Source organism: Rhinichthys klamathensis, unplaced genomic scaffold (assembly GCF_029890125.1).
Source record: "Rhinichthys klamathensis goyatoka isolate OS25496 unplaced genomic scaffold, OSU_Roscu_1.1 h1tg000209l_1, whole genome shotgun sequence".
In the NCBI taxonomy this organism is placed as follows: Eukaryota; Metazoa; Chordata; class Actinopteri; order Cypriniformes; family Leuciscidae; genus Rhinichthys; species Rhinichthys klamathensis.
The window spans coordinates 1,901,505-1,927,500 of NW_026606734.1; the positions used below are offsets into that span (position 1 = coordinate 1,901,505).

General features: G+C 37.9%; 4 protein-coding genes across 15 annotated transcripts in view; 1 reads left to right on the forward strand and 3 right to left on the reverse strand.

The window, feature by feature from the left end:
* Positions 1 to 10,007, reverse strand: part of si:ch73-103b11.2 (trichohyalin) — a 55,883-nt gene extending 45,876 nt beyond the window's left edge. For 7 of the 11 annotated variants that reach the window (XM_056263662.1, XM_056263661.1, XM_056263657.1 and 4 more), the window contains exons 1-3: positions 9,240 to 10,007; positions 3,228 to 3,305; positions 1,619 to 1,684 (exon numbers count right to left, since the gene is read on the reverse strand). In XM_056263662.1, the coding sequence (XP_056119637.1) occupies positions 1,619 to 1,684; positions 3,228 to 3,305; positions 9,240 to 9,371 (276 nt within the window). In that variant the 5' untranslated portion in view covers positions 9,372 to 10,007. The remainder of the gene's footprint in view (positions 1 to 1,618; positions 1,685 to 3,227; positions 3,306 to 9,239) is intronic. The other 4 variants (XM_056263667.1, XM_056263663.1, XM_056263666.1 and 1 more) reach the window with 1 other exon arrangement.
* Positions 10,008 to 10,744: 737 nt separating this feature from the next.
* mfsd1l (major facilitator superfamily domain containing 1-like) lies at positions 10,745 to 18,778 on the reverse strand. The gene is made up of 13 exons (XM_056263668.1): positions 18,544 to 18,778; positions 18,179 to 18,279; positions 17,531 to 17,652; positions 16,786 to 16,841; positions 16,484 to 16,627; positions 15,396 to 15,554; positions 15,189 to 15,304; positions 14,781 to 14,881; positions 14,581 to 14,692; positions 13,892 to 14,029; positions 13,180 to 13,319; positions 12,461 to 12,572; positions 10,745 to 11,304 (listed from the first exon to the last, which is right to left on the reverse strand). The coding sequence occupies exons 1-13, from the start codon at positions 18,563 to 18,565 to the stop codon at positions 11,176 to 11,178; spliced, it is 1,452 nt and encodes a 483-aa protein (XP_056119643.1). The 5' UTR covers positions 18,566 to 18,778; the 3' UTR covers positions 10,745 to 11,175.
* Positions 18,779 to 19,271: 493 nt separating this feature from the next.
* LOC130096977 (crossover junction endonuclease EME1) lies at positions 19,272 to 24,208 on the forward strand. Of its 2 annotated transcripts, none has more exons than XM_056263670.1 (8): positions 19,272 to 19,848; positions 19,946 to 20,067; positions 20,210 to 20,326; positions 20,423 to 20,541; positions 20,632 to 20,698; positions 20,781 to 20,896; positions 21,569 to 21,758; positions 24,048 to 24,208. In XM_056263670.1, the coding sequence occupies exons 1-8, from the start codon at positions 19,464 to 19,466 to the stop codon at positions 24,201 to 24,203; spliced, it is 1,272 nt and encodes a 423-aa protein (XP_056119645.1). In that variant the 5' UTR covers positions 19,272 to 19,463; the 3' UTR covers positions 24,204 to 24,208. The 2 variants fall into 2 exon arrangements, with proteins under 2 accessions (XP_056119645.1, XP_056119646.1); XM_056263671.1 differs by having other exon boundaries at positions 19,274 to 19,848; positions 20,213 to 20,326.
* Positions 24,209 to 25,928: 1,720 nt separating this feature from the next.
* The window catches only part of spsb3b (splA/ryanodine receptor domain and SOCS box containing 3b), a 10,347-nt gene continuing 10,279 nt past the window's right edge, over positions 25,929 to 25,996 (reverse strand). Inside the window, exon 7 of the mRNA XM_056263669.1 lies at positions 25,929 to 25,996. This exon is cut by the window's right edge and continues 986 nt beyond it. The gene's annotated coding sequence lies outside the window, so the exon portion shown is untranslated.

Consider the following 25,996-nt stretch of genomic DNA (forward strand, 5'->3'; position numbering starts at 1 on the left):
GGCCTGAATCTTAAAACAGTACAAACAACTGAACGGTTGTTAACAATCACAGCCTCATTTCATTTGTATCAATTGACCTATGGCTAAGCCACGCCCCCAAACGCGATGAGCCAATCAGTGCGCTTAGCTAACCCAATACACTCGGACATTCTCTGCTTCCACGTCCATTGAAATGCATTGCAGTTAGTCAGTTTTCATCCATTGTTATATGTTTTTTCTTGTCGTTTTAAGTTTAAAATGGTCAAACGGTGTGCATGGGGTACATGCAACTCCGACACTAGGTATCCCGAGAAGCTGGGCGACAGTGTGTATTTTTTACCCTTTCCCAAGCCACATCTCAACCGAGATAAGTATCTGCTCTGGATCAAGTTATGCGGTAACGTTAGACCACAACACCAACTAAACGTGGATAAATTAAACAAGAATGTCTGTCAGAATTAAACAAGGATGTAACGTTAGCTTCTAGCTGCGTTGTACATCATGTCACTTAGCTTCATTAACGTATCTGTAAATAGCCGAGATGACAAATGTTAGCAATGTTGTGCTGAATGATTCAGGTAAATACTGCAGTGCATGAACAATGCTGATCCTCTTGTTGTCTGAGATGGTGATGGCAACGAGATGCGGTTTATCACGTTTACACTGTGACCTGTAAATGTTTGCCTGGAGCTGAAGCTTTTCATCAACCTTCTCAACAATAAAATTATGAATATAACCCTCCAATGAATAGTTAATGCCCTTTTGGTGACTTCGAGATGATATATAATCTTTCTGTCTCCAAAAATCATCAATTGCCTCCCGTGAAATGTCTCCTACTGTGACAGCTGCCATAGCGCTTGTCACCGAATGTTGACCGTTTGTCCGAGTAAGTGGAGGGGGCGTGGCTTAGCCATAGGTCAATTGTAGAATACAGTCCATATCCATGAGAACATTATCCCTCCCTTGTTAAACACTACTCGTTTTTGTCCTTCTTTCTCCTCTGCTGCGGGCGGTTCTACAGAACGAGAGTAATGTCTACATTTGTCTCTGTTCCTGGATGTCTGAGTGTAGGAGGAAAGTGGGCACAGATGGATTGTGGGTAGTGTTACGGATGTGCGCTGCTTCACCAACCCACACACATACAGATCATCATCACCCGGGCCGTGTCGAACCTTGCCTTTCCTGCGTTCAGTAATGAAGGACTTCAGGTTCATGTAGTTCCAGACACACACACACACACACAAAAACTCAGAGAAAACAAGTACGCACACAAAAGAACTCATGATCACGTGTGGGCTGAAGTGGTGCTTAATAACAATCACAAACACACATGAATGCAAATGATCCCAAACAGCTTTTCATCCTTTATGCTGCTCTTTATACGTCCATCACTCACTTCGAGAGAAAGAGAGATGAAAGAGAAGCAACCGCAAAGGAGCAGAGACAAAGAAGAGAGGACACAACTGAATTCAGCCGTTATACCAAGCAATGCATATACAAACACACAACAGGCAGGCAGTAACATAAACACCCTGAAGGTCTGTCCACATAGTGCCGCCCACAGACTGCAGACAGAACATTGCAACACGTATACAGTATGAGGAGCGAGAGCCATTGCATACACTCACAACACACTCACCAGGTCATCCAGCGCGTAACGCAGGAGTCCGTGTTCATACAGGAGGAAAAAGCGTCTCTGCCATTTCTGTAAGAGAAGAAAACAAGATTGCATAAGCGAAAAGTGAGGGTGTTTTAAAAAAGTGTGCTTTAAGTGTCTAAATACTTTTTTTGTGCCACTGTATATTAATTATAATGTTTATAAAATCATGCGGCCTGATTGATATGGTGCCCGACTGATTTGGTGTCTCATTTGGTGTTATTAAATTGCATATATATATGTATGTATATGACCCTGCTCTTCAGCGCTTTAGATATCAGCAATAGCCGTTTGGTTGACCACTACACATCCTACATTTACATACTTATATATACTACATATGCTTTGAGTTATTTTTATCATATTTCCATCTCGTTTGTCAATCTGTGATTTCCTGTTTGCTGTCGAATTGTTTCCCATCCCACAAACTCCCTCTCCTGCTGTTTCTCACGAGTTCAGCTTGAGAGACCGAGAGTGAGTCAGCGACTCCACGGCCCCCTCACACACACACACACGCACGCACACACACACACGACTCGTTCGTTCGTTCCTTGACAAGCACACATACAGTACACACACACACACACACACACAGATAGACACACTCAAATACACACAGAAAAGCAGCAATCTCTTCTCACACACAATGTGAGTAAAGCAATAAAGAAAAAACTACTGGTCCTTCGGTGAAATAAATATAATGCATGACATCTAATATATATATATATTAAGCTGTTCTGTTGAGATGGACTTTTTAAGATTACGGTCCCAGAGACCCAATGGCACACATGTAAAAAATAACCATTATATATAAATTTTAGAATTATTAAAACTTATTACATTTATTGTAATAAAATAATAGGAATTTACTAACAAATTTAGAAATTAATTATAAAATAATCCTATTATTAATCTCATGTTATTTTCTCCTTTAATCATTTTAATAATTTCATCTGACACAATAAAAGACCAATGAATTTTACTTTTTAGAACTTTAACTTGATTTAAAAATCATTAAGTAGCAACCTGATCCTAAAATGTTTCTTTTTGACCTATTAAAATGGCCCCAAAGAGAACAGAGAGTGTTGAAAAGTCACCTTTTGACATTAAAAAAAAAAAAAAAAGAAAAAAAAAAAAGTAAGCATTCCTTATCCCAAAAAAATGTTCCTTTTGATAATGGGGTGAAATATGACCTGGACATTTCTTGCCAACATCCATGAGATTCCCTCTATTAGTGCAGGTGAGAACAGCAGAACAGCACATTCTAGAATATGTCTAAAAATAATTTTTGTTGGACATTTTTGCCAAAATGAACTCGTTAAGTTAAAAACTGCAGCGCTGCATTATAATCTATTTTCCGTGGCATGTTCTTGTTGACATTTTTCCTGGGCTTTACATTACATTAACATTTATGCATTTGGCAGACGCTTTTATCCAAAGCGACTTACATTGCATTTTAAGGTACACATTTACATTCTTATCAGTTCTTGCTTTCCCTGGGAATCGAACCCATGACCTTGGCGTTGCAAGCGCCGACGCTCTACTGTTTGAGCTACAGAAAAGCTTTAAAGAGCCGTGCAGTCATACGAACCCGTGATCTGTGCAGAGGATTGTCAAAGTTTGTTCCTTCAGGTGCCAGGAGCAGCCATCCACCGTAGATGGGTTTGGCCTGAAACATGCAACACATGATAAGAACAATAAAAAGGGGTATGAGTACATAAGTTTTACTTCTTCCTACTCCTTTTTGTACATGTAAATAGAGGGTTTTTTAAGTACTGGAAAGTATGGAGTTTTATTTTGTTGTTCATCTGTTTTTTTTTACCATTATTTTTTTTATTATTGTATTTACATGTTCAAAATAAAGATATCAATCAATCAAAAAACTTTAAAACTTATTTTTAACACTGTTGTGGCATCTCAGTGGCAGCGTTTTCAGATAAACCTGCTCCTACCGGAACAAACTGTAATGTCAATCAGACTGTCTCTTTTTGTCTGGAATGTGGAACATTCACACACACACACACACTTACATGTCTCAATGCGCATTAAACTGGGATTTAAAAAAAAGTATTTCAACATCCAACAACACACACTATTGTGGAACCATGCCAAAGAAAAGTACCAAAACATCTCTGCATGTGACGCTCCTGTGACTGCACAACAAAGTGCCGACAAATGGATTTGTGATCGTACAGAAACTCCACAGAAAACGCACAAAAGAGAAACATGAAACACAAGGGGAAAATGTACTACTCAGAGGTTCCTCTTTCAAAGCTCAGCAGACTTATTGGAGATCTCAGATACGTTTCATTTTAGAACGTAAAACTTGTTTTTATGTTTCTCCAAAAATGCCTTAAGAGAAGAGAAACAAACTAGACTACAGGTGAAACTCGAAAAATTAGAATACGGTGCAAAAGTTCATTTATTTCAGTAATTCAACTTAAAAGGAGAAACTAATATATTATATAGACTCATTACATGCAAAGTGAGATATTTCAAGCCTTTATTTGTTATAATTTTGATGATTATGGCTTACAGCTTATGAAAACCCCAAATTCAAAATTAGAATATTGTGAAAAGTTTTCATAGCTGTAAGCCATAATCATCAAAATTAGCCGCAATTCTGTCTTTTTTTCTCACAATTGCGACTTTATTTCTCATAATTGCGACTTTATATCTCGCAATTGCGACTTAATTTCTCATAATTGCGACTTTATATCTTATAATTGCGACTTTATATCTCGCAATTGCGACTTTATTTCTCATAATTGCGACTTTATTTCTCATAATTGCGACTTTATATCTCGCAATTGCGACTTTATTTCTCAGAATTGCGACTTTATTTCTCATAATTGCGACTTTATATCTCATAATTGCGACTTTATATCTCGCAATTGCGACTTTATTTCTCATAATTGCGACTTTATTTCTCATAATTGCGACTTTATATCTCGCAATTGCAACTTTATTTCTCAGAATTGCGACTTTATATCTCGCAATTGCGACTTTATTTCTCATAATTGCGACTTTATTTCTCATAATTGCGACTTTATATCTCGCAATTGCAACTTTATTTCTCAGAATTGCGACTTTATATCTCGCAATTGCGACTTTATTTCTCAGAATTGCGACTTTATATCTCGCAATTGCGACTTTATTTCTCAGAATTGCGACTTTATATCTCGCAATTGCGACTTTATTTCTCAGAATTGCGACTTTATATCTCGCAATTGCGACTTTATTTCTCAGAATTGCGACTTTATATCTCGCAATTGCGACTTTATTTCTCAGAATTGCGACTTTATATCTCGCAATTGCGACTTTATTTCTCAGAATTGCGACTTTATATCTCGCAATTGTGACTTTATTTCTCACAATTCTGACTTCATATCTCGCAATTGTGAGATAAAAAGTCGCAATTATTATTATTATTTTTTTAATTCAGTGGCGGAAACAAGCTTCCATAGGTCACAGATGTCTTTTTCTCAGAAAAAAAACCCCATCTGAGAAGCAGGAGACTTCAGCAAAAGCCTCCATTTCATCTCTTGCTGTCTAGGAGATATTAAAGAGATCTCAGCTTTGATTTTTCTCCACTAAGGTACAGAAAAGAAAGAGTGACAAATGAATGCCAGTTTATTGTCTGGTTAAAGGAATGTCGGTTTAACAACTTGAACGATGGCCCGTGAAAAAGTCTGAGCAAAAGAAGAAGAAAAAACGCTAGAAAAATATAAGTCTCCTCAGATCAAGTGCAGGATGAAAAAAACAAACAAAGGGACATTAATTTCTTTAGTTCTTGCACAGCAGCACTGTACGGACTCAGACCATTTTGGTTAGGGTTCAAAATACTTATCTAATTAATTCAGCAGAACAATTATCTGTGGATAAAATCTTCATTTTGTAAACTGATTTCATCCAATTCCATATCAATGACGTCATCATAATTGCATACTGAATTGCATTTGGTTAAACTAAAAGTTTAACACTACACTTGCTGCACTTTTTTCCTTTAAGAAATGTAAATCTAGTTTCTCCTGATCTTCTGCTAATGGGAGACTCAGTGCTCTGGGAAATCAGTGATGAGGAGCGGACAGGGACGCAGAGAGAGAGAGAGAGAGAGAGAGAGAGGGGCTAATGTAGGCCAGATTTTCCTCTTCAATGGTTAAAGTTTGTTCTGTTTATTTTTACAGCCCCCCTTTTTCTCTCATAACAGCGGAACTGAGCGCCGACTGTCTCACAGAGTGTGTGTGTGTGTGTGTGTGTCAAGGGGGAGGGTGGATTCTAATAGCATGACAAAAAGCATGGACATAAATATGTGTGGAATGAACAACTCAGAAAAACCTGACCAACTGCAGCGAGCGAGCGAGTGAGAGCGAGAGATGGGTATTTTATTGATGCCTGACAGAACGACGGCCCTGAATCATTACGACGGCCTCATGTGACGTACACCTGAACAACAACAACTCCGGATTTTTGCATTTTTTGATGACAATGTCAGTGATGTTTGCCAAACAAAACACACCCCCATGATGTTAGTAAGTTATTGTTGGTTGCTATGCTATTTCGCAATGATCTGAATCAAACTGTCCATTGAAGAAAATCGATTTCTAACTCCGATACGATAATTATGGCATCATTCAAAACCTTCAATGAAGTCTTCGTATGGCTTTTTTCCCCCCAAGTATTGAAATGTTTAAATAGAGAATATCTAGTCTAATCTCAAATATTGCTGGTCTTCGTCATGTACATGTAAAACACTTGATACAGAATATTTTTGCCAAGATGAAATCAAACTGACTTCACACATTATTACAACAAATGCGTTTTAGTGGCATATAATAAAAACAAGATTATGAAGTCGTAGAAATTACAGGATTAAAGATGTGTAAACCTTTGAGCATGAAGTCAAAATAACAAAAATAAAGTCCTAGTATTACGAGAGTAGTTTTAGCAATATGGTACAGAGGTTTTAATTTGAAATAAAAAAGTAATATTTTAAGAATAAAGATTGCCCAGGCGTTCTATAAATAGTTTTTTTTTTAAATCAAATGAATTAACTTTATTCAAACAATATACTACTTTATTCTTAAAATATAATGACTATAATCTTGTACTGCTTTGACTTAATTCAAGTAACACTATGACTTTATAATTTTTACAACTTTAATCTAGCATTGCTACGACTATTTTTGCAATCTTCTATTTTTTTTTATATGACACTAAAATGCTGTTGTACATTATTACCTTCACATTATTCTAAAAAGCATAACGATTCTCCTTTTCAGCTGATGTCACCAAGTCCTTTTACTTTTTCAAACACCTGTAATGCATAGATATTTTTAATAGAATTAAGCCAATTGAATACCCTGATTTACTTGGCAAATGGCAATAGTAAAAAAAAAAAAAGTTAAATTGGTTCCTTGTGGACCTTTCGGGCAGGAAGACAGAAGGACATGAGAATTAAATACTAAAGAAGTCTGCTGGGACTTGATTCTGAATTGAAAGTTATGAAAAAATTAAAAATCGATATATGACTTTGACTGCCTTAACAGGTACTAAAGACCTGATTCATTTCACTGTCAACTCAATTTCTAAGTGCTTTCTAAAAAAAGACATCTGTGCTGCTTTGAGGCTCATTTCTCTGAAGCGCTCACTTGCGTGCCCAAATATTCAGTGTTTCTTTGCTTCATCACTTCATTCTTTGATAACAATCCAACCTATACAGTGAGACAGATGGCAAACGGAGGCCACGTCACCTCAGTAATATAGTCGAGACCCAGCTGTGGTAATTTTTAAGGATACTGTCTGGAATCCCCCGGCATCTGCGTGTGGCCTTACAGTAAAACCGTTCTGGAGCTGGAATCTGGGCTCGAAATAGTGCTGACGCTCCGATATGAGACGTACCTTTGGTCTACAACTGGTAAAACGACACTAAACGGTTCCACTGATTAGTAAATTAGCAGACAATTTTAGCCAAAATAAGAGTTAGACCTAAAAGAGTCAAGATCCCAATTGTGATGGATTCGAACCCACAATCTTTCAGTTAACAGATTTTTAACCATGCAAAACTGGTTTAAAACTTAGAAACAACGAATACAGCAGCTTGAGGCAGGTCGCTTAACTACCCTGTGCATCTGTTAAACTGCATCATTAATTACAACTAATCACTAATTAGTCATCTGGCTGACACCTTTACCCAACGCAACAGTTCATCCGAAATGGGTCAGTCCTCAAGGGGGTAACCTGAGGTTAAGTGTCTCAATCAAAGCCGTAATGGTAATTAGTATGGATTAACCTCTCTGGGGTTTGAACCTACAACCTTTCAAGCAGCCCTTATATTTAACCACTACGCCAAAGCACATGCTATTGGATGTCATTATTACAAACCTGTGATCTAGATTTACAGACAACAGTAAACAAGGGGAATTCAGATTAATTTGACTCACTTTTTGAGTCATCTGAATGTCTAAAAGTAGTTCAATTACAGTAGTCAAATTCACCTTATATACCCTGGTAATGGTTACAATATGCATAAACAATGATAATCAATTTACCTCCAACAATACCATGGAATGATTGAACTATTGAAACATTGGTTAACATGCCAAAAACATGGTATTATGACTTAGTTTTAGGTACCATGGTATTGGTAGTGAAGTTTTGAAGTTGTTTGGTGATTATCCAGTGCCCCAGATTGGCTTTAATGTGCTATATATACAATATAGTAAGTTTTTTCCCCCATTATACTCCACTTATCTCCAACAATACCATGACATTACCATGGTACATGTCCCAAAAAACATGGTATTTTGGTGAGGTCACTCATGTTGTGCTAAATGTCATTCTCTACAATAGAATATAGAAACATAGTATTAGCATGGGACTTTATTGTTAGTGGTCAGCAGTTTGCTGGTCATTACTTATTTGACACGGTAAGTTATTAGACGGAGCATTAGTCTAGTCGAGCATCAGAAACTAGATTAAAAAGTTTCAAGACAAACTTTGAAGTTGGCTTGAAAAAGCCTATAGCCAGAAAGTAGTTTTGACAGCTTTAAGTTTGAAGATTTTCAGTTGTAATAGTTTTAGGTTCTAGTTTTGTAGTTTTAAAACAGATAGATAGATAGATAGATAGATAGATAGATAGATAGATAGATAGATAGATAGATAGATAGATAGATAGATAGATAGATAGATAGATAGATAGATAGATAGATAGATAGATAGATAGGATTATAAATATTAGATAGATAGATAGATAGATAGATAGATAGATAGATAGATAGATAGATAGATAGATTATAAATATTAAATAGAGATAGATAAACTATAGATAGATAGATAGATAGATAGATAGATAGATAGATAGATAGATAGATAGATAGATAGATAGATAGATAGATAGATAGATAGATAGATAGATAGATAGATAGGATAAAAAAAACATTAGAAAGAATGGAAGCTTAAATTAGTCTCAATTGCATAGAAATAGTACATAGAATGGGAGCTAATGGAGTCTAATGAGCCTCTCCAACTGTTAAAATTTGAATTTTGAGTTTCAACAGTCTCAACTAAATGATTAGGTAGTTAAGTTTTGTAGATATATTACCTGTGATAAGTCTTCATCACTCAGCAGGTGCGCGTCTCGAGCCTTGAAGCAGTTCTGGCATTTACTCTTGTTGAAAATATTGGCCTGAAATTTTCGGCAGGCGTTATCTTTCGCTGACATACTCTGTGCCATGAGTGTGTGTTTGTGTTCCCGTTTTCCCGTTATTTTAAAAACTGCGCAATAATTCCACCGGAGAGTCCTCCCCCGCGCGATGCAGTCCGACCCTCATCACAAACTCACTGCGATAATCATTTATTTATGCACAATCATCTGACCGGACCCACACTAAGGGGACGATGATAATAATAATAACAATAAAAAAATAATAATATAATTAATTTAGCAAAAAAGTTTTAATTTAGCCAAGCTCTCTTGGATTGATTTCTGAAGGGATTCAGTCCGGGACATTCCGCGCTCTCGATCCATGCGCGTCCCCGATCCCCCGCAGGCACACGGACGCGCGCTGATGCGTTACAGTGCGAGTTCCAAAATAATGTGGCAAACTTGTACAAACACTCTAAGTAAATGGTGATGGAGAGGAGGTGTTTACTTTCCACTAGCTCACGGCTTCCGACGAACCTTTCAGCGATACGTGAAGACAACTATCCCGAAACTCCATGTTGTGGAACAGTGTGGATTCTACAGAGGGTTTTCGGTCCGAAGACGGATTTTTGCAGGTTTGGATGGGCACGGTGGGTCCGTTTCCCACGGTCACAGCTGATCACACGGGTTCTCCACACATACTACACACTCAACACACATACACACGCAGGAATGAAGGGGGCGGGGCGCGACTTAACTGACATGTGGTGTAAACCAATCACAATAAGGGACACGCCTACTATTTGTAGTCAGAGTACGTCAGTGTCCAATCAGATTGTTCAATCACACTGATTTTATGGAATAACAGGAATCAAGGTCGGTGGACTGTGCACGGTGTAAACTGAAGTTATTTAAACTTACAAGCAGGATCTTTTATGCATTTAAACTGCGTTTTAGTGATTTCGTCTAGTTATAAAGTGAAAAATGACGACACTAAATAATGCATGCGTTAAGATATTTGATAACTATCCATGTAACGCCCCCAGATAGTGACCAATCCTACCTGAGAGGCTCTCCTGCGCCCCCGTTCGGCTTAAATGTGGAATGAGAGCCTGGATTAAAACATATTTTATTTATTAAAATATTTTAAATGCCATTTCATTGTATAATAAAATAATGCTAATTGTATATATATATATATATATATATATATATTTAAAATAATGATTTTTATTATTATATTATTAGTATATCTTAAGTTAAAAAACTAAAACGTCACGATATCTTAAGTAAAAAACTTAACAAAATATATATTTATAATTGTATTATATTTGAAAAAAACATTTTTCAGTTTTTGCACGTATATATAGTAATTGTGCAATGAAATTTCAAAAAGTAATATTTGTAATCTCTTGGTGGCACAAAACTTTAATTTTGTAAAAAAAAAAATATGCCTAAAAATTAGCAAAATGCATATTATTTCATCATAGACACATTATTACCAGTATGTAATCAGGCATTAATACAAGTTCACAAGCAGTATTAACAATTGAATCTGATCAAGTTCACCACGGTTTGAAAATGACATAACAGTAAATTTACAGATAGAAACCTCTGATTTCCTCAAATGAGTCAGACAACAACATTGTTCATACGTGACAAAGCAGATGTTTGTTTGTTTGATATTATAAAACAGATACCATACCAGCTTCCTCAATAAAAAGAATGATGATTCATTTCTCATTTCTGACAGTCAAGACTAGTTTAGGAATGGCCTAAACTTATGTTAGAGTTAATACTGAACTTTATATGACACACTTGGGAGAGCACATGTGTGTTCCCTTTAGTAACGTCCAATGTCCCAGAATAAGGGAGAAGAGAGTCAGAAGGTCTTCTAGGTCCTGTTGATGGAGGGAGCGTTGCTGATCTCCTCGTTGTCCTCTTCATTCATCAGCGGTTCTCTGTCTGTCTGAGCGGGACTCGGAGCCGTGGATCTCTTAGTGGTCTTATTGAGAGTGCTTCCCTGTAAACACACACGTGTGTCATTGCATTTAAATAATAGCTGGAAACATAAAACTGTTCATATTCTACTTCATTTTATCTGTCGATTAAAATGCACTGATAAATGATGCACAATAAGATCAGAAATGTACATAACACAGGTAAATAGGGTTCATTTTCAGTTCATTTTCACTGCATTAGGTCATGAACAACACTGTCACAGCAGGACAATCCAATCCACCTCTATTAAAATGGACTGATACGCTTTTAAAGCCAACAATAACCACTGCTATTCCAAAGTACTGTTGACTCAAACCTCAGTTCATGTGTCAGGCGGCAGAATCGGACTATAAGACACTGATATCAGTTTCTCTATCAGTGTTACTCATTTCTAACAAATGATGTAGTAGAAGACATTAAAAAAAGCTGTAAAATGTCCATGCCAAAGAAGTTTGTAAATGGAAAAGGCTGAGGTGGGTGAGCTGAAAGATTTATATAATTACCGGTAAGTCCAAAAAGAGAAGAAGCTCACACAAATAATCGTACAATTTCTTAAAATTAGAATAGTTTTTTTAATGCTTACAAAACCAATTTTAATATTATATACTGTGTGTATTACTGTAAATACTTTTAGATATTAAAATAATTATTTCATTATATTATTGTATATCTTGAAATATATTTTTAAAAATACTTGTATATATATATTTTAATAAAATATCAATTTATAATTTCATTATATTAAAATAAACATTTCATTTTTTGCATACTGTATGTGTATACAGTAATTGTGCAATGAAATTTCAAAAAGGAACAATATTCTTAGTCCCTTGGTGACACAGAACTACTATAAAAACCTAAAAATGGAGAAATTGTTTTGTGATAAATTTTCTATGATTATGAGTGCAAGCTTCTCCTCTTGTCGGACCTAACTATTGATGGAGACGATAATTATAATTATGCCGGTCAAGGTTGCGTGAAATCATACGTCTTTGAACATCATACCAATGTGAAGTGTCACTCGACTCGTCCTGCTCGCCCTGTTCTACAAACTCTTCACAGTTCTCGTCTGTTCATACTGTTGCTATGGTTACCGGAGGTTACCAATCTATGATGGGATCTATGGTGATTCAGAGAGATGTGGCGATAGTGGGCGGGTGTGTGTGTGTGTGTGTTACCTGTCTGTAGTCAACGATGTTGAGTATTGCAGAGGTGATTATACAACTGATGGTATTGGCCAACATGAAGATCATCATATATTGCCATCTCCACAGCGGGATCTTAACATCACTGACACACAAAACACATATTATGGTATAGACACGGTACTATACATTAAATATATTGTGTGTGTGTGTGTGTGTGTGTGTGTGTGTGTGTGTGTGTGTGTGTGTGTGTGTGTGTGTGTGTGTGTGTGTGTGTGTGTGTGTGTGTGTGTGTAGAAAAAACAAGTTGTATAAAAACATTAGAAAAAACAAGTTGTGTATCTGTGTATATATATATATATATATATATATATATGTGTGTGTGTGTGTGTGTGTACTGTATGTATACAACTATTTTTTTTTGATTGACTTTAATATACATATTTTAGAATAATATAAGGTACTTTAGACCTTCAGAAGTAGTGCGGTAAAAGATCTATAAATGAGCAGGTGTGTAATCCATACTTAGACACCGATGATGATGTGATATCGAAAACGTGTATTTTTTCACTTTTTTATTTTTACTGCTTCTGAATGAAGACTTCTGAAGACTTTTTTATCTTGAAGGACATTGTGCGTGGGCTTTTGTGCAGAATATCATAATACTGTCATGGTGCCTTGTCCAAAATACATGGTAATATTTTTTGTTAGTATAATGAACATAATGAAAGTGCAATGAACACAAATGTCACCTGGACTTGGTGCCCAGTATCTGTCCCACCACCAGATTGGAAATGCCGATGCCAATCATCTGTATGGATGTGGCCAATCCCATCGCAGTGCCCAATGTGGCTTGAGGCACCACCAGTGGGATAGAAGGCCACATGCTCGCCTACAGCACATAAACGCAATAGAAAACACGTGAAAAACCTGCCAGTCCAACAGCAAGAATCAAACATGTACATTAACCTGTAGTGCATATATTCTTCTTTTGTTTCACTTTATCTGCAAAACAACTAAATTCAGAATCCTGGCACAATATTTTTAAAGTAAAATGCAACAACACACAAACACAAGAGAAAAAAGATGCAAAACTGAAACCCTGAAATATAATTTTAGTGTATTTCTCTTTTCTAGTTACCTAGAGGAAACCCTATACCCCACTCTGCCCTATTGAGCTTGCATGAACATCTCAAATTAATTTCTCATATTTCAAAATGTCAGCATCGTCTTCAGTAATTGGAGAATGCTGAATACTTCAACCAATCACAATCTCTCTTACAGTGTTTGCTGACCACACACTTGAGCATGCTGCAATACTCCAATAGCATTGTATAGTTCACGTCAATCCATAGTGTCTGCTGTGTGTGTGTGTGTGTGTGTGTGTGTGTGTGTGTGTGTGTGTGTGTGTGTGTGTGTGTGTGTGTGTGTGTGTGTGTGTGTGTGTGTGTGTTTGATACTCACAGCAGCAAATGAGTAAGTGATGCCGAGCCAGATGGTGGATACGAGAGGAGGGACGAACGTGAAGGCCAGCAGACCAAACACAGGCAGTGTCAACACGGCACAGAGCCCTGCAAACACACCGCGCAGACCCACATAGTCCTACCACACACACAGAAACAACGTGTTCATGTTTTCAAAAGAAGATTTTTCTACTCACCAAGGCTGCATTATTTTGATCAAAAATACAGTAAAGTCATTAATATTGTGAAATATTATTACAATTCAAATAAACTGTTTTCTATTGTAATATATTTTAAAATGTAATTTATCAAGGCTGAATTTTCAGCATCATTACTCCAGTCTTCAGTGTCACATGATCTTTCAGAAATCACTCTAATATGATGATTTGCTGCTCAAGAAACATTTCTGATTATTATCCATGTTGAAAACAGTTGTGCTGCTTTTGTGGAAACCGTTCTTCGCTAAATTTAAAAAGAACAGCATTTATTTGAAAAATAAATCTTTTGTAACATTATAAATGTCTTTACTGTCACTTTTGATCAATTTAATGCATCCTTGCTGAATAAAAGTATGAATTAATTTAAAAAGAAAAACGTTTGAACAGTAGTGTGTGCCTGTGTGTGCAAGCATGTAAATGAAACATCTGTGGAGTGTATGTCTGTGTGTTTGTGAGTGTTAGTTAGACGTACGATGAGGATGCCGACAGCGGCAGACAGCACCAGTGAACTGTCATACACAGCGCCCGCGATGTACGCCGCCTCCTTCTGACTGTACCCGCTGTATTTATCCTGGATAAACTTACTAAAAACACACATACAGCAACACATACATGAACAACGTGTACTAACCCAGTTTAATCTAGAAACATTTATGTGCTTCATGACTGTACCTGGCATCAGCGATGAAGGGGAAGATGCCATTATAAAAGAACATGATGGTAAGAACCAGCAGCCAGTATCTGAGAGACAGACTCTTCACATCCTGAACTCTCTACATACAAAAACACACAATATATACCAGCTGTATCACTACAACAAATTATCATCAACGTGAAAATACTATATATATATAGTAGTCAACATTAGAAGTGGATCAAATAAGTTCATCAATGTTGTCCTACGACAAGAAAGGGTATTGTTCAAAATCCATGTATAACTTTGATGAAAGGTTTTGATCCACTTCAAATGTTGACTACTGTATATATCATTATTATATTATACTCCAGCAATAGTAAAACTAGTGTGCTGTTGTACTATGCCATTCTAAACATGAGCTTTGCCATCTATATCTGTCTCACCACTTTGCGTGACTCCTCCTGAATCACTCCATCCAACCCAAGCTGCTTCATGCCCACCCTATCCAGAACACTGACCGTTACAGCCGACAGGAACCCAAGAACACACAGGAACGTGCCTGTACACACAAAACAGATGCGTGGTGTGTATTTCCAATATTCCCAGGACGCCACATCCAAGGTTTAGCTGTTGCATGTTGAGTTTCTTACCTCCCCACAGCGTCCACTGCATCCCGTACTGAGACTCAAACCTCTGCGTGAGGAAGAAGTTCAGAACCGAGCCCAACCGAGAGAAGGCCAGGGTCAGTCCGAACGCCAGAGCCAGCTCCTTCCCCCGGAACCAGAACGCCGTGATACGGTTCTGGACAACTGAGAAAGCAAGAGAGACACATGAGAGTTAATGTAGCTTTCTCATTGGTGCTTTTTTCATGGGTGTGTTTGTAAAGTCTTCGTTTACTGAGCGAGTAAAGAATCAGAGAAAGAAAAAGCGCGTTTTTGTGCTGTTGGATACTTTAGGGACTTTGTAGAGTTTACGATCATAATGCAGATCAATAGCCAGCGGAAATTCATTTAAAAATGTTTGACATTTTGTGACATTTCTGAACTAGATAAAAGGAGATTTTGTTAAAAAATGTGACTAAATAACCAATATACTAAATCATGAACTAAATTTAATAACCTCATGGTCAAAGAGGCATCAGTGGAAAAGGAAAGAACGTTCTCAGTAAAGATTGCAAAAATAATGTTTTTCTTTGGAACAGCAAGCACATATGAATCATGCACAATAAGACTTTATAAAATTAAATTATGTATTATGAAAATAAATATGGTCACTTTAGACTCACATTAAACGTAACGTGCAGAAACCCCCATTAGTAGGTAAAACGCGTGAAAGAAATGGGCAGATGAGCATCTTCATTAGAATATGAAAATAAAATCAGTCATCTTGTAATTTTTGCAATTCATTTTGGTGCCACTTGTGGTGCAGAAATGACTTTGGAGTTGATTTACTTGACAATCACTTTCCTTTACAATAATTTCCTTTAATTAGAGTTAATTTTACTTTACTACTTTGTTTTCAATTTTATCATTTTATCATTCCTTTTACTCTTGATCCTTTCTTTTCTATATATACACACATGCGTGTACACAGAGTTCCTGAAAACCACAACAAATTCCTGTGCATACTTGGAGAATTAAGCTCATTTGAATCTGAATTCAGAACTAAAGATATGGTGTTTCTAGAGTTAAACATGCACAATGTCAGTGGTGTTATGGGTGAATATCTGATGTCATACTGGTCAGGGATCCGTTTCCAGATCCAAACAGAAGTCGTCCAGTCAACATGAGGGGCAACAGGTACGTCGTGCCCTTAAAATGAGACCCCAATGCAAAGATCGCTGAGCCCAACACAGTCAGGAAGGAGAAGAGAAAAACGCCAACTACAGGAGAGAAAACCCAAACACTTACGTCAAACTTTACACACACACACACACACACACACACACACACGTATTCAAGATAGAATACTGAATATTGACAAAATCAGACGGATTTCAAAACAGCTTGTTAAAGAAAACGAAAATTCATTCCAACTTACAGCGGTTTCCCAACTTATCAATGAGGAATCCCGCCATGATGACCACCACAGCATTCCTGCGAAAACAAAATAAGAGTCCTTTTACAGATGATAAAGAGAATGAAGCTTTAGAAGATGACAGACAGTGATTATCTGGATGGGCGAGTCAGGAATATTATAGAGAACGAAAAATAAAAATAAAACCATTAAAAAAATTTGATAAACATGAACTGAAATATGACAGTATGTCAATGATACTAAAACAACAATGGTGTGAGCATAGATATCCATAATAAAGGCTAGATGTCTTCTCTATCGTCATCACCGGTGGCCATCTTGTCACAGGCAAGCTTTCTGGCGGGCTCTGTGGTGCCTGATGTAAGATGAGTGATCAGCACGAACACAAATACTCTTATCTCGTTGAAATTTTGACGGATTTACAAACTTTGGTTTGGTTTCTTACAAACGTTACTATCGTGGCTATAATTCTGGATGATTATTTATTTATACACTTATTATTCATTAATATGCAGTGTCAGAACTACATCTCTGACGTTTATAACAAACCAAACCGTTTGAAAATCGGTAGAAATTTAGCAAGTTATGGTAATTTAAAAAGTACATGCACCATTAAAACACAATGTTACGAGAGAGCGAGCTGCCTGTGACAAGATGGCCGCCAGGTGCAGACGTCGACCTCCATTGGCCAGCAGCGCGGACGAGACATCCAGCCTTTATTATAGATATCTATGGGTGTGAGACTTACGTCCAGGCGTAGACGGCGTAGAGCAGGTTATACTCCTGTGGTGTCATTCCCAAACCTTCCACACACGTTCCTGTGCCATTACCAGTGCTGTTACTCACCGTCCCGTTCGAACATGTCAAATTCTGTAGGAAACAACACAGGCTGTGCATTCAGGGCCTTACTTTTCTGACCTAGAGCCTAAAACAGGGAGGTTTATGTGTAATATTTGTTACTCTCATGATCTTAAAGGGGTCATATCATACATTATTTTATTATATTAGTAAAGACTTTTACCAGTAAAACAGTCATAATTTAGTTTTTCGTGGTTAATTTGGCTATTTATGACATGACTTCATGTTATTTTACTCTTATCATTATTTCTTCTGTGGTTTGGAACAATTGTATTGATCCTGCTCTCCTCATTACCTCATTGTGACTGGACGGGGCATTCAATAGATCAATAGTATTCATCTATCAAACACTGGAAAGTTGCAGAAGTTTATGCAGCTCATTTTCAACAAATGCTCTGTTGTATATGTGAATGCTGTTGCATATAAATCAAAATATCAAGGCACATTTGATTCTTTATAATATGACCCCTTTAAAACTGCCTAAACTAGGATTAAGCGATGTGAAAGTGAGGTCAGAGGTCAGTAAGTTGCTCCTCACCCCCTGAAACTGCTCCTGCAGGACACTGGGAATGTCAAAGCAGAAATAAGAGCCGAAAGTCAGCATACAGTTAAAAAACAGGACCACGAACCGGTAGTAGGCTGTAAATACACACATAAACACAACATTAGACACAGAGAGAGAGAGAGAGAGAAAGAGAAGAGTTAGTCATCATGTGTCAGGTTACATCTAAGCTAACACAGAAAACACTACTTGTGGAGTATGAATCTCATATGAATTATGATATTTAATGTGCATGAAACTTGGTTTAACATTAAATCTGTCTTTGTTTACAAACTGAGAGCTCATTTAAATGGCTCTAAATTCACAAACATTCTGAAACATCAGTGAAAAGATTAATTTACCTTGTTCTGCTGCTTTGGCCATCTCGACCCCAGATCAATCTCCGCAGTCTTCCCATATAATCTAGTGTGATTTATTTTTGTTTATGTGGCCCAGTCAGGAGGCGATCTTCAAAATGTGCAGCTTGTCCAGGAGCAGTCGCTATTTGCTGATCTATAAATCATAATAAAATAGTGGAAAGCTCCAAACTTCAGGAACAGTCGATCCAGGTTTTCTAACGGACTGTTTTCCTCATTTAGCGTTACGTCATAGCTTGGGCGTCATGTGACTGAGGAGATGACGTTGTTTTTCTCAGCGCTGACACAGCACTAATGATGATTGGGTTGATAATAGATGATTTAATCATGTGCGTTTAATCACGCTTTAAACAAAACAATGCCCATTCTCATGACATGTTTACGGAAATAAAATTTATTTATATAGGACATTTAATAATATGTGGTAATTTAAACCGCTTTAAACGCTTTTAAAGCGCCTTAAAAAGACCAAATGGATATGAATTATTTAGGACATGTACTGAAATCAAAATTCAATGTAAACATTTAGACTTTTAATATCCAGCTATAAAATATAAATAAAAAATAATATTATATAATAACATAATATAAGAATCCAATCGAAATTAAACAAACTACTGACTTTACTGCATTTCCCCCAAAACATTATTTTAATCATTTTTGAAACGCAATCCGTACTAATATTGTCCCTCTCACCGCCCCATATTTGTTTACATTCGCAGCCAGCAAACTCTTACTGACAGCGGAGGGTACACTAAGACTAAAACACAATAATGATAAACTAGTCAGGCTTAATTTACACACAATGACCCGATTATCATATAACACACTGTATATTTAAGTATATTATAGTTTCTATAGTATATTTATAGTTATAATAAATTACCGGCAGCTGATTTAAAGGGATGTCAGCCGTACATAGAGCAACCACGTGGGACATTTCAGATTCGGAGAATGAGAGTGATGACATTAAAGCATCATCATCATGTGTAATACTCGATCAGAACACGTCTATAAATGAATCAAACACTTCTCCACCCTCCGCCCGGGCGGAAGACAGCAGCATCAGCGCGGATGGAGTGAAGATCTCCGGAAGGAGGAGGAGGAGAGAGGAGGTGCTGGAGGAGCTGGAGGCGAGGACAGCTGCCAAAGAGAGACGGAGAGAGGAGAAGGACAAACTCAAAGAGGAGAAACTACAAGAGCAACAGAGAAGAAAAGAGGCAGCGGAGAGACTGAACCTGTTAAAACCTGAAAACTTCATTAAGAGTCTGACAGCTCACATTCATGCAGGTGAGAAACAACTTCCCTCCTGTTGTTGAGCATCTTGAAAAGTGGAGATGCAGGTGTCACTATAGTATATACGGTTATTGTGTTTCTCTCTCTGTAGTGCTGTTGCGGGATGCAGGCTGTGATGTGTTGCTCAGGAATCTTGATGGGTTGCAGTGGAGGAACCGGATAGAGAATCAAGATCTTCCTAACAGCATCCGCTGGACACAACAAGCCCTTCAGGTCACTAGTTACTCAGACTGTTGCTTCTTTCTTAGTCTGTCCATTAGAGGTATAGCAGAGGTGTCAGGTTGCATTATTATTGTGGCAAGGGCTCATTAATATCCCAGCAAGTGTTTGTTCTCTATGTGTGTGTTGTACACAGCAGACTGAGGATGAGGATAAAAAGGAAGTTATTGAAGAAGATCAGGTCCTGATGGTGATCTCCCATAATGAGTTAGAGGACATGGTGATGTCACATAAAACAGTGACCAATCAGTCGGTCAGTCATGATTATATTATTAATATATCATTAATATATATATATATATATATATATATATATATATATATGATATAATAATCTCTATCATTCTAGGCTCTTATTGGTGATATGTGTGAGGGGTCGGAGTCTCTGTTGAATCATCTATATAAGTACTTGACCAGAACTGCAGGGAAAGTTGTCACAATTCTAGTGATGATCAGTCATCAGCAACGGTAAACACACAGTCTCTCAAATCAGCTTATATTTAATGTTAAATCTCATAATATGAATGGATGTCTCTAAGTGCATGTGTGTGTGTACAGATCAGGATCTTGGGGTGAAGATGATCTTGACCTTCACCTCAATCGGCAGCATCTGGACACAGAAGAGGTCAGATAAATCCGTCATCGCCCTTGTCATTTTTCAGTAATGTAACCTCCCAGTGACCATGCCTTGTTTCTGTGATGGGCAGCTGTTGGTTCACCTCCAGCTCTACTGGAATGTGGCAGTTCACTTCCTGTTTGGCTGGCAGGAAGTGACCGATCATGTGGTTGCACTTACCAAGGCTCTATCTAAGAGACCTTACAAGTGAGTTTTACACAGAAATCATTTAAAAGCCCTGGGTTTACTTTTTTCTGTTTTTGCATTTTATCTTTTGACAAATTTGGGGTACTATTATTCATGCTTCTTATTAACTGTTATTAATTAGAATCAAATTAGGGAACTTGTCCAAATCAAATTAGGGAACTAACTGCTGTATAATATTAATTATGAATTGCTTTTAGTGTGTTTAATTTCAAACAGACTTTTAATCACTCTTAAAACTAGATCTGATCAAGTGGTATTCACCAGATGTGGTATAGGTCATACAAGTTTGACTCATGCTTTTTTGCTTAAAGGCCCCATCTATGCATATTTTGTAAGATTCCCCTCTCTGTTAAACATATTTTATTGGACTTCCTGGGTTTAATACAAGTAGAATGCTCTTTTATGAAGTTATTTCACATAAGGACTTATTTAGTAAGATTATGCCTGAAATGGTTTTGGAGATTTTTAAGATTTTTTAGCATATGTTACTTAAAAAAAAAAAAAATTGTATAATATGACTTGTTGTGTTTGCTTGGTTTTATTGTATTTATATGATATTTGTATTAAATAGAATTTTTGCCATGAAAATAGCCTTAGATGCTGACATGGCATTAAATAAAACTATCTATCTATCTTTCGTCAACAATAGCTGTAGTGTGTTTTTGTTGTCAGGGCGTTGTGTGGCGACCCTGATCTGGGCTTCTGCATGGACGGCTCGTGGTCAGCGGGTGTGCGAGTGGACAGAGACGGCCACGGTCTCGCTCAGGTGTGGACACGTCAGATACAGCAGCTGAACCGCGTCAGTCCAGCCATGGCCAAAGCCGTGACGAGCGCCTACCCTTCCCCTTCCCTCCTGCTGAAGGTAACGTGTGTTCAGACCAAGCGGCAACCTTCCCGTCTCTCTCTTTAAACCAACACGGAAGCGACTTAAACTGCAATTCATCGACTAACCGCTAGAGACAGGCTCCAAAAGAGAGTCAATCCCATGTTAAAATCATAGACAGTAAAAGAAATGGACACAGCGACCCCATAGACTTCAACAGGAGAAAAGTGAAGTCAAATAGAAGCACTCACTTCCTGATGGCTGAGCGACTGCACCGGCTCAAACTGAGCTTGACGACGTAGATGTGACGTGAGCAACCTGACTCACAGCTGTACGTCTTCTAGTAGCTGTGCCAAGAGGAATCTGAATCATTCCCTTCTGAATCTTGCAGAGCTGGAGATCATGAGTATTAGCTGTCAATGAGCTAGCAAAGCAACTTTATGACTCTCTATGGGCTTCTCGCTTGACTTTATGCCTCCACGTCCCCCCGATTGCGCGCGAGCTTCTACTTCTGTCTATACGGTAGTTTCTCTACTGTGCGACAGAGAGTCGCGTGTTATGACGCAATCGTTAGCCTATTTTTACAAAAACTACTTCTACGGGGCCATAACGTAAGATACAAGGTAATGGAGCCTTTTATACATTGTCGTGTTTCTTTAGAAATAAACAATGGACAAATGGAGTCTTTAAACACCTCAGATGTAAAGTTATTCGCTGTCAAAGTGACGCCAAAATGAATGGGAGTCAATGGAGTGCTAACAGCAGGTGAAGGCTTGTTAGCCAATGGCGGCCCCCGGGGAGGCTTCAGTTTCCGGCTGGTGGATTACCCCCTTGGTTAAAATGCCCAACTTTACAGCAGAAAAAAAATATGTTTACAGCCTGGTACAAAAAGTGATTTTGGTCTTTTATAGCTAGTTTTGCCCTTCATGACAACTGTGAGGGGGGGGTGAATTTTTTTATAACTCATCTGTTTAAATTATATTAAGCCTTAAAGTTCGGCCTAATAGGCTCTATGCACGATCGCTTCCGTGTTTTGTCTCAGCCTGCCCAGTTACATCCGGTGCTGCGTCGCAAGCTGTTTTTGCATTAGGTGGAGATAATGGCAAATTACACTCGCTTTTTACAAGAACTTCCAGCGGTTAACGTGAATGATGTTAACAATATTGTGAGGCAGTTAGCTGTCACACATAAGAGTAAGAAAGAGAAGGGCATTAAATTATATATTTCGAGCTACATCAACAACTTTGAGGGTGAGTAATCTCTCATATCATGCGAAATCCGACTAGCGAATCAGTTTCTAAAATTGTTGTCTCGTTTCTGAGAAAATTAATTTTATTAAAGTTTGGCCGCTAGAATAGCCTGGCATGCCAGACCTACATCAAGATGTTAGGTCTGGGAACTCTCCATTGACATGCCTCAATCCGAAGGGGCGGGATAAACGGTTACCTTTCAAAATCCCTCTGCACGCAATAGGATAACGCTACAACCAACCAGAGCAATGAACGGTTGTGGATGAGTGAGTCCCATGCGTTTTTCCACCAGCGGAGCTAATTGATATATTAAACTTTTGCCGTATCAGGTCGGCAAAACTCCGAACACATCTTCCTTTTTTAAGAATGACTTAAGTGACGTTCTCTTAACTCCAAGTCCTCCAGAGTCGCGGCCAAAGCCGATTCGAAAGACCGCTGCATCTTCATTGTTTTCAAGTAGCAGGAAAATCACCAATGGAAATCACGCGGCACGTCATGAACTGTGCCGTCATTGTGTTAATCCCGACTCTATACACGATGTGATTGGCCCGACCAGTTTTTGGTTTTTCCAGCTCAAAAGCCTATGGAGAGTTGCTAGACCACACTGGCTGCGAAATAATTTTCGCTGCCGCTAGGGTGCGTCTAGATTTCTAGGCTACCGCTAGTACACTTCGCTATAGAACGCGCTATGCGGAGGTAAAGAGACTGGCTGAGATTCTACCAGAAATACGTCAGCAGCGTTCGTGCATAGAGCCTATTAAGGGCGTGGCCACTTGAGTGACAAGTGGATTGTCACTGATGTCACTACTAGCCGTTTGTCTGCTGTCTGTTAGCATCACGTCACGTCAGCTAATCCCGCCTCTTTCCCCATTGCCGTTTATCCGGGAGTGACGCTCAGTGATGCGCTGCCCAGATGGCGACGGCCGGCTCCGCCCACTTTTGGCTTCAAAAATGATCCTCAGAAACCTACGGGTGACGTCACGGACACTACGTCTATATTTTTTTAGTCTATGTTTCAGAGTCACACTGAACATCATTCTTCATTGGCCCTCATTCTCATCCTCTCCTGCTCCAACAGGCCTATGAGGAGCTGCCGTCTGAGGAGGAGCGGCGCAGACTATTGGCTGATCTCACTGTAGTAGGCGGAGCCAAAGAGAGGCGTGTTGGTCCTGAGCTCGCTGGCCGTGTACATCGCCTCCTCACTTCCCAGAATCCTCATCTACTGCTGGATTAGGACCAGTGTGGTCCAATTGTGGAATGAAAAAACTAATTGTGCACTTTATAACCAGCATACTATAGAAGATTAAACTTCTTCTAAATGTTTGAACCTCAAATGAATACATTCATCCTCCAAAATGAACATATTCATTGCTTTGCTATCAATAACACTTGAAAAATGTCACATTAAATGTTTTGTAACATTTCAACGATACTAAAATAACTCTGCCTTGGCTAGTGCGCAAAGCACCATATATCTGTCTAGCACCACAATCTATCATGGGTTTGATTGTTAAATAAATGCATTCAATGCAACCCTGATTGCACTGTATATTGCTTGGATAAAAGCATCAGTCATGCAGATGCATTCATGCAGGCAGCACAAACACGGTTCAGGATATGATCGGGAGTTTAATACATGTGAAACATAAAAATCAAAAGGAGTAAATCAGATTCTTCAAAAAAACACGTGCAATAATGAAATGAGCTTTTTTATTGTTGTTTTTTTACTGCAAAACAATGTAATCAGTAAGAAAACATGCAAAAGAGTACAAAATCATTCACTCATCAAATGATGAATCATAATCCAATATTAATAATAAGAGAGGGGAGGTTAAACTAATAAATAAAAGTTAAGTGAATAAATACAGAAGGAAGAAAACACAGTCATATCTGAAAATACATATTCTACAGATATGCATTTAGTTGTTGTCACAGTAGAGCTGTAGCTCTCTGGTATTGAATTACGATCAAATATTGTAACGCTTTATTTAACAGACGAGTTGACAGGTTTAGATATTGATCTACAGCAGTTCAGTCAGCCTGTCCTGGATTTATAGATGACAGGAAGTTTTTCATGAGGTTTATGATGTTCTGAGCCCATCTCTCCGAGTCTGAATGGATAAATACAAATTAATATTTAAAGTGTCATAGAACTAATCTGCTGCTTTTGAGGTTTCAAATAGCTGATGACCAATCAGAGCCAGGCCATAGCTTCAGATTTCAACTAAAAGTAAAGTAAAATAAGATGTTTGGCATGTCTTGATCTACCTTAATATATAGGATAAACTTCACCTAACTAGCAGCATTGGCACTGGAAATGAGCAAGTTTATAAGAAATGTAAACCTTCAACGCCATCCTGAAACTTACTAAGAAAAAGGAGGGTGAGTTTGATTCACTAGATTTCATGACGGTTATAATTCACAAGTCCAGTGAATGAGTTTTGATAGTTTGGCAAGGGAGACGACGCAGGATGAGGTTTTGAGTTGAACAGTGTGATGTGTGTATTTAAGGAACGGTTCATATAGCAATGACAATTACGTCACTCATCCTCATGTTGTTCCAAAAACCCATGTTTTTCTTTCTTCTGTGGGACACAAAATGAGATGTTAAATGTTCTTCAACAAGATCTCATACTTGCATGAGGGCTGCACGATTCTTCATTATAATTACTAAATAAAGATAAACAAAATAAGAAAATTACTGTAAAATAAAGTATTTTTAATAATAATAGTTTTATTTTACTGTGCAACAGTCTTAATTTCTTCATTTCCAAACGTTAAATCATCAAGATTTTCACGGAGACCTTAAAGCTTCTCTTTTGATGGTTTATAAGCACTTCTCTTTACAATTTTGGGAAGATGGTTGCACATGTTGGGTTTCTAAATGCACTTTATAAGCGATCCAAACATAGATATGCATATATGCAGCACATTCATGGATGAGACATCGTGTAAACACAGTGCCACTCTTCACTCTCCGAAACACGCAGCGCCGCATATATTATGTAATAATTGCACTAAGCCTAT

Excerpts from the sequence above, each read along its gene's own strand:
- LOC130096977 (XM_056263670.1), top strand. The coding sequence starts at position 19,464 with ATGTCAGCCGTACATAGAGCAACCACGTGGGACATTTCAGATTCGGAG. Across the intron at positions 19,849-19,945 it reads GACAGCTCACATTCATGCAG|TGCTGTTGCGGGATGCAGGC; the intron begins GTGAGAAACAAC and ends CTCTCTCTGTAG. Across the intron at positions 20,897-21,568 it reads CTATCTAAGAGACCTTACAA|GGCGTTGTGTGGCGACCCTG; the intron begins GTGAGTTTTACA and ends TTTTGTTGTCAG.
- mfsd1l (XM_056263668.1), bottom strand. The coding sequence starts at position 18,565 with ATGGCCAAAGCAGCAGAACAAG. Across the intron at positions 15,305-15,395 it reads GCAGTGGACGCTGTGGGGAG|GCACGTTCCTGTGTGTTCTT; the intron begins GTAAGAAACTCA and ends TTGTGTGTACAG. Across the intron at positions 14,882-15,188 it reads AGGAGGAGTCACGCAAAGTG|AGAGTTCAGGATGTGAAGAG; the intron begins GTGAGACAGATA and ends TTTTGTATGTAG.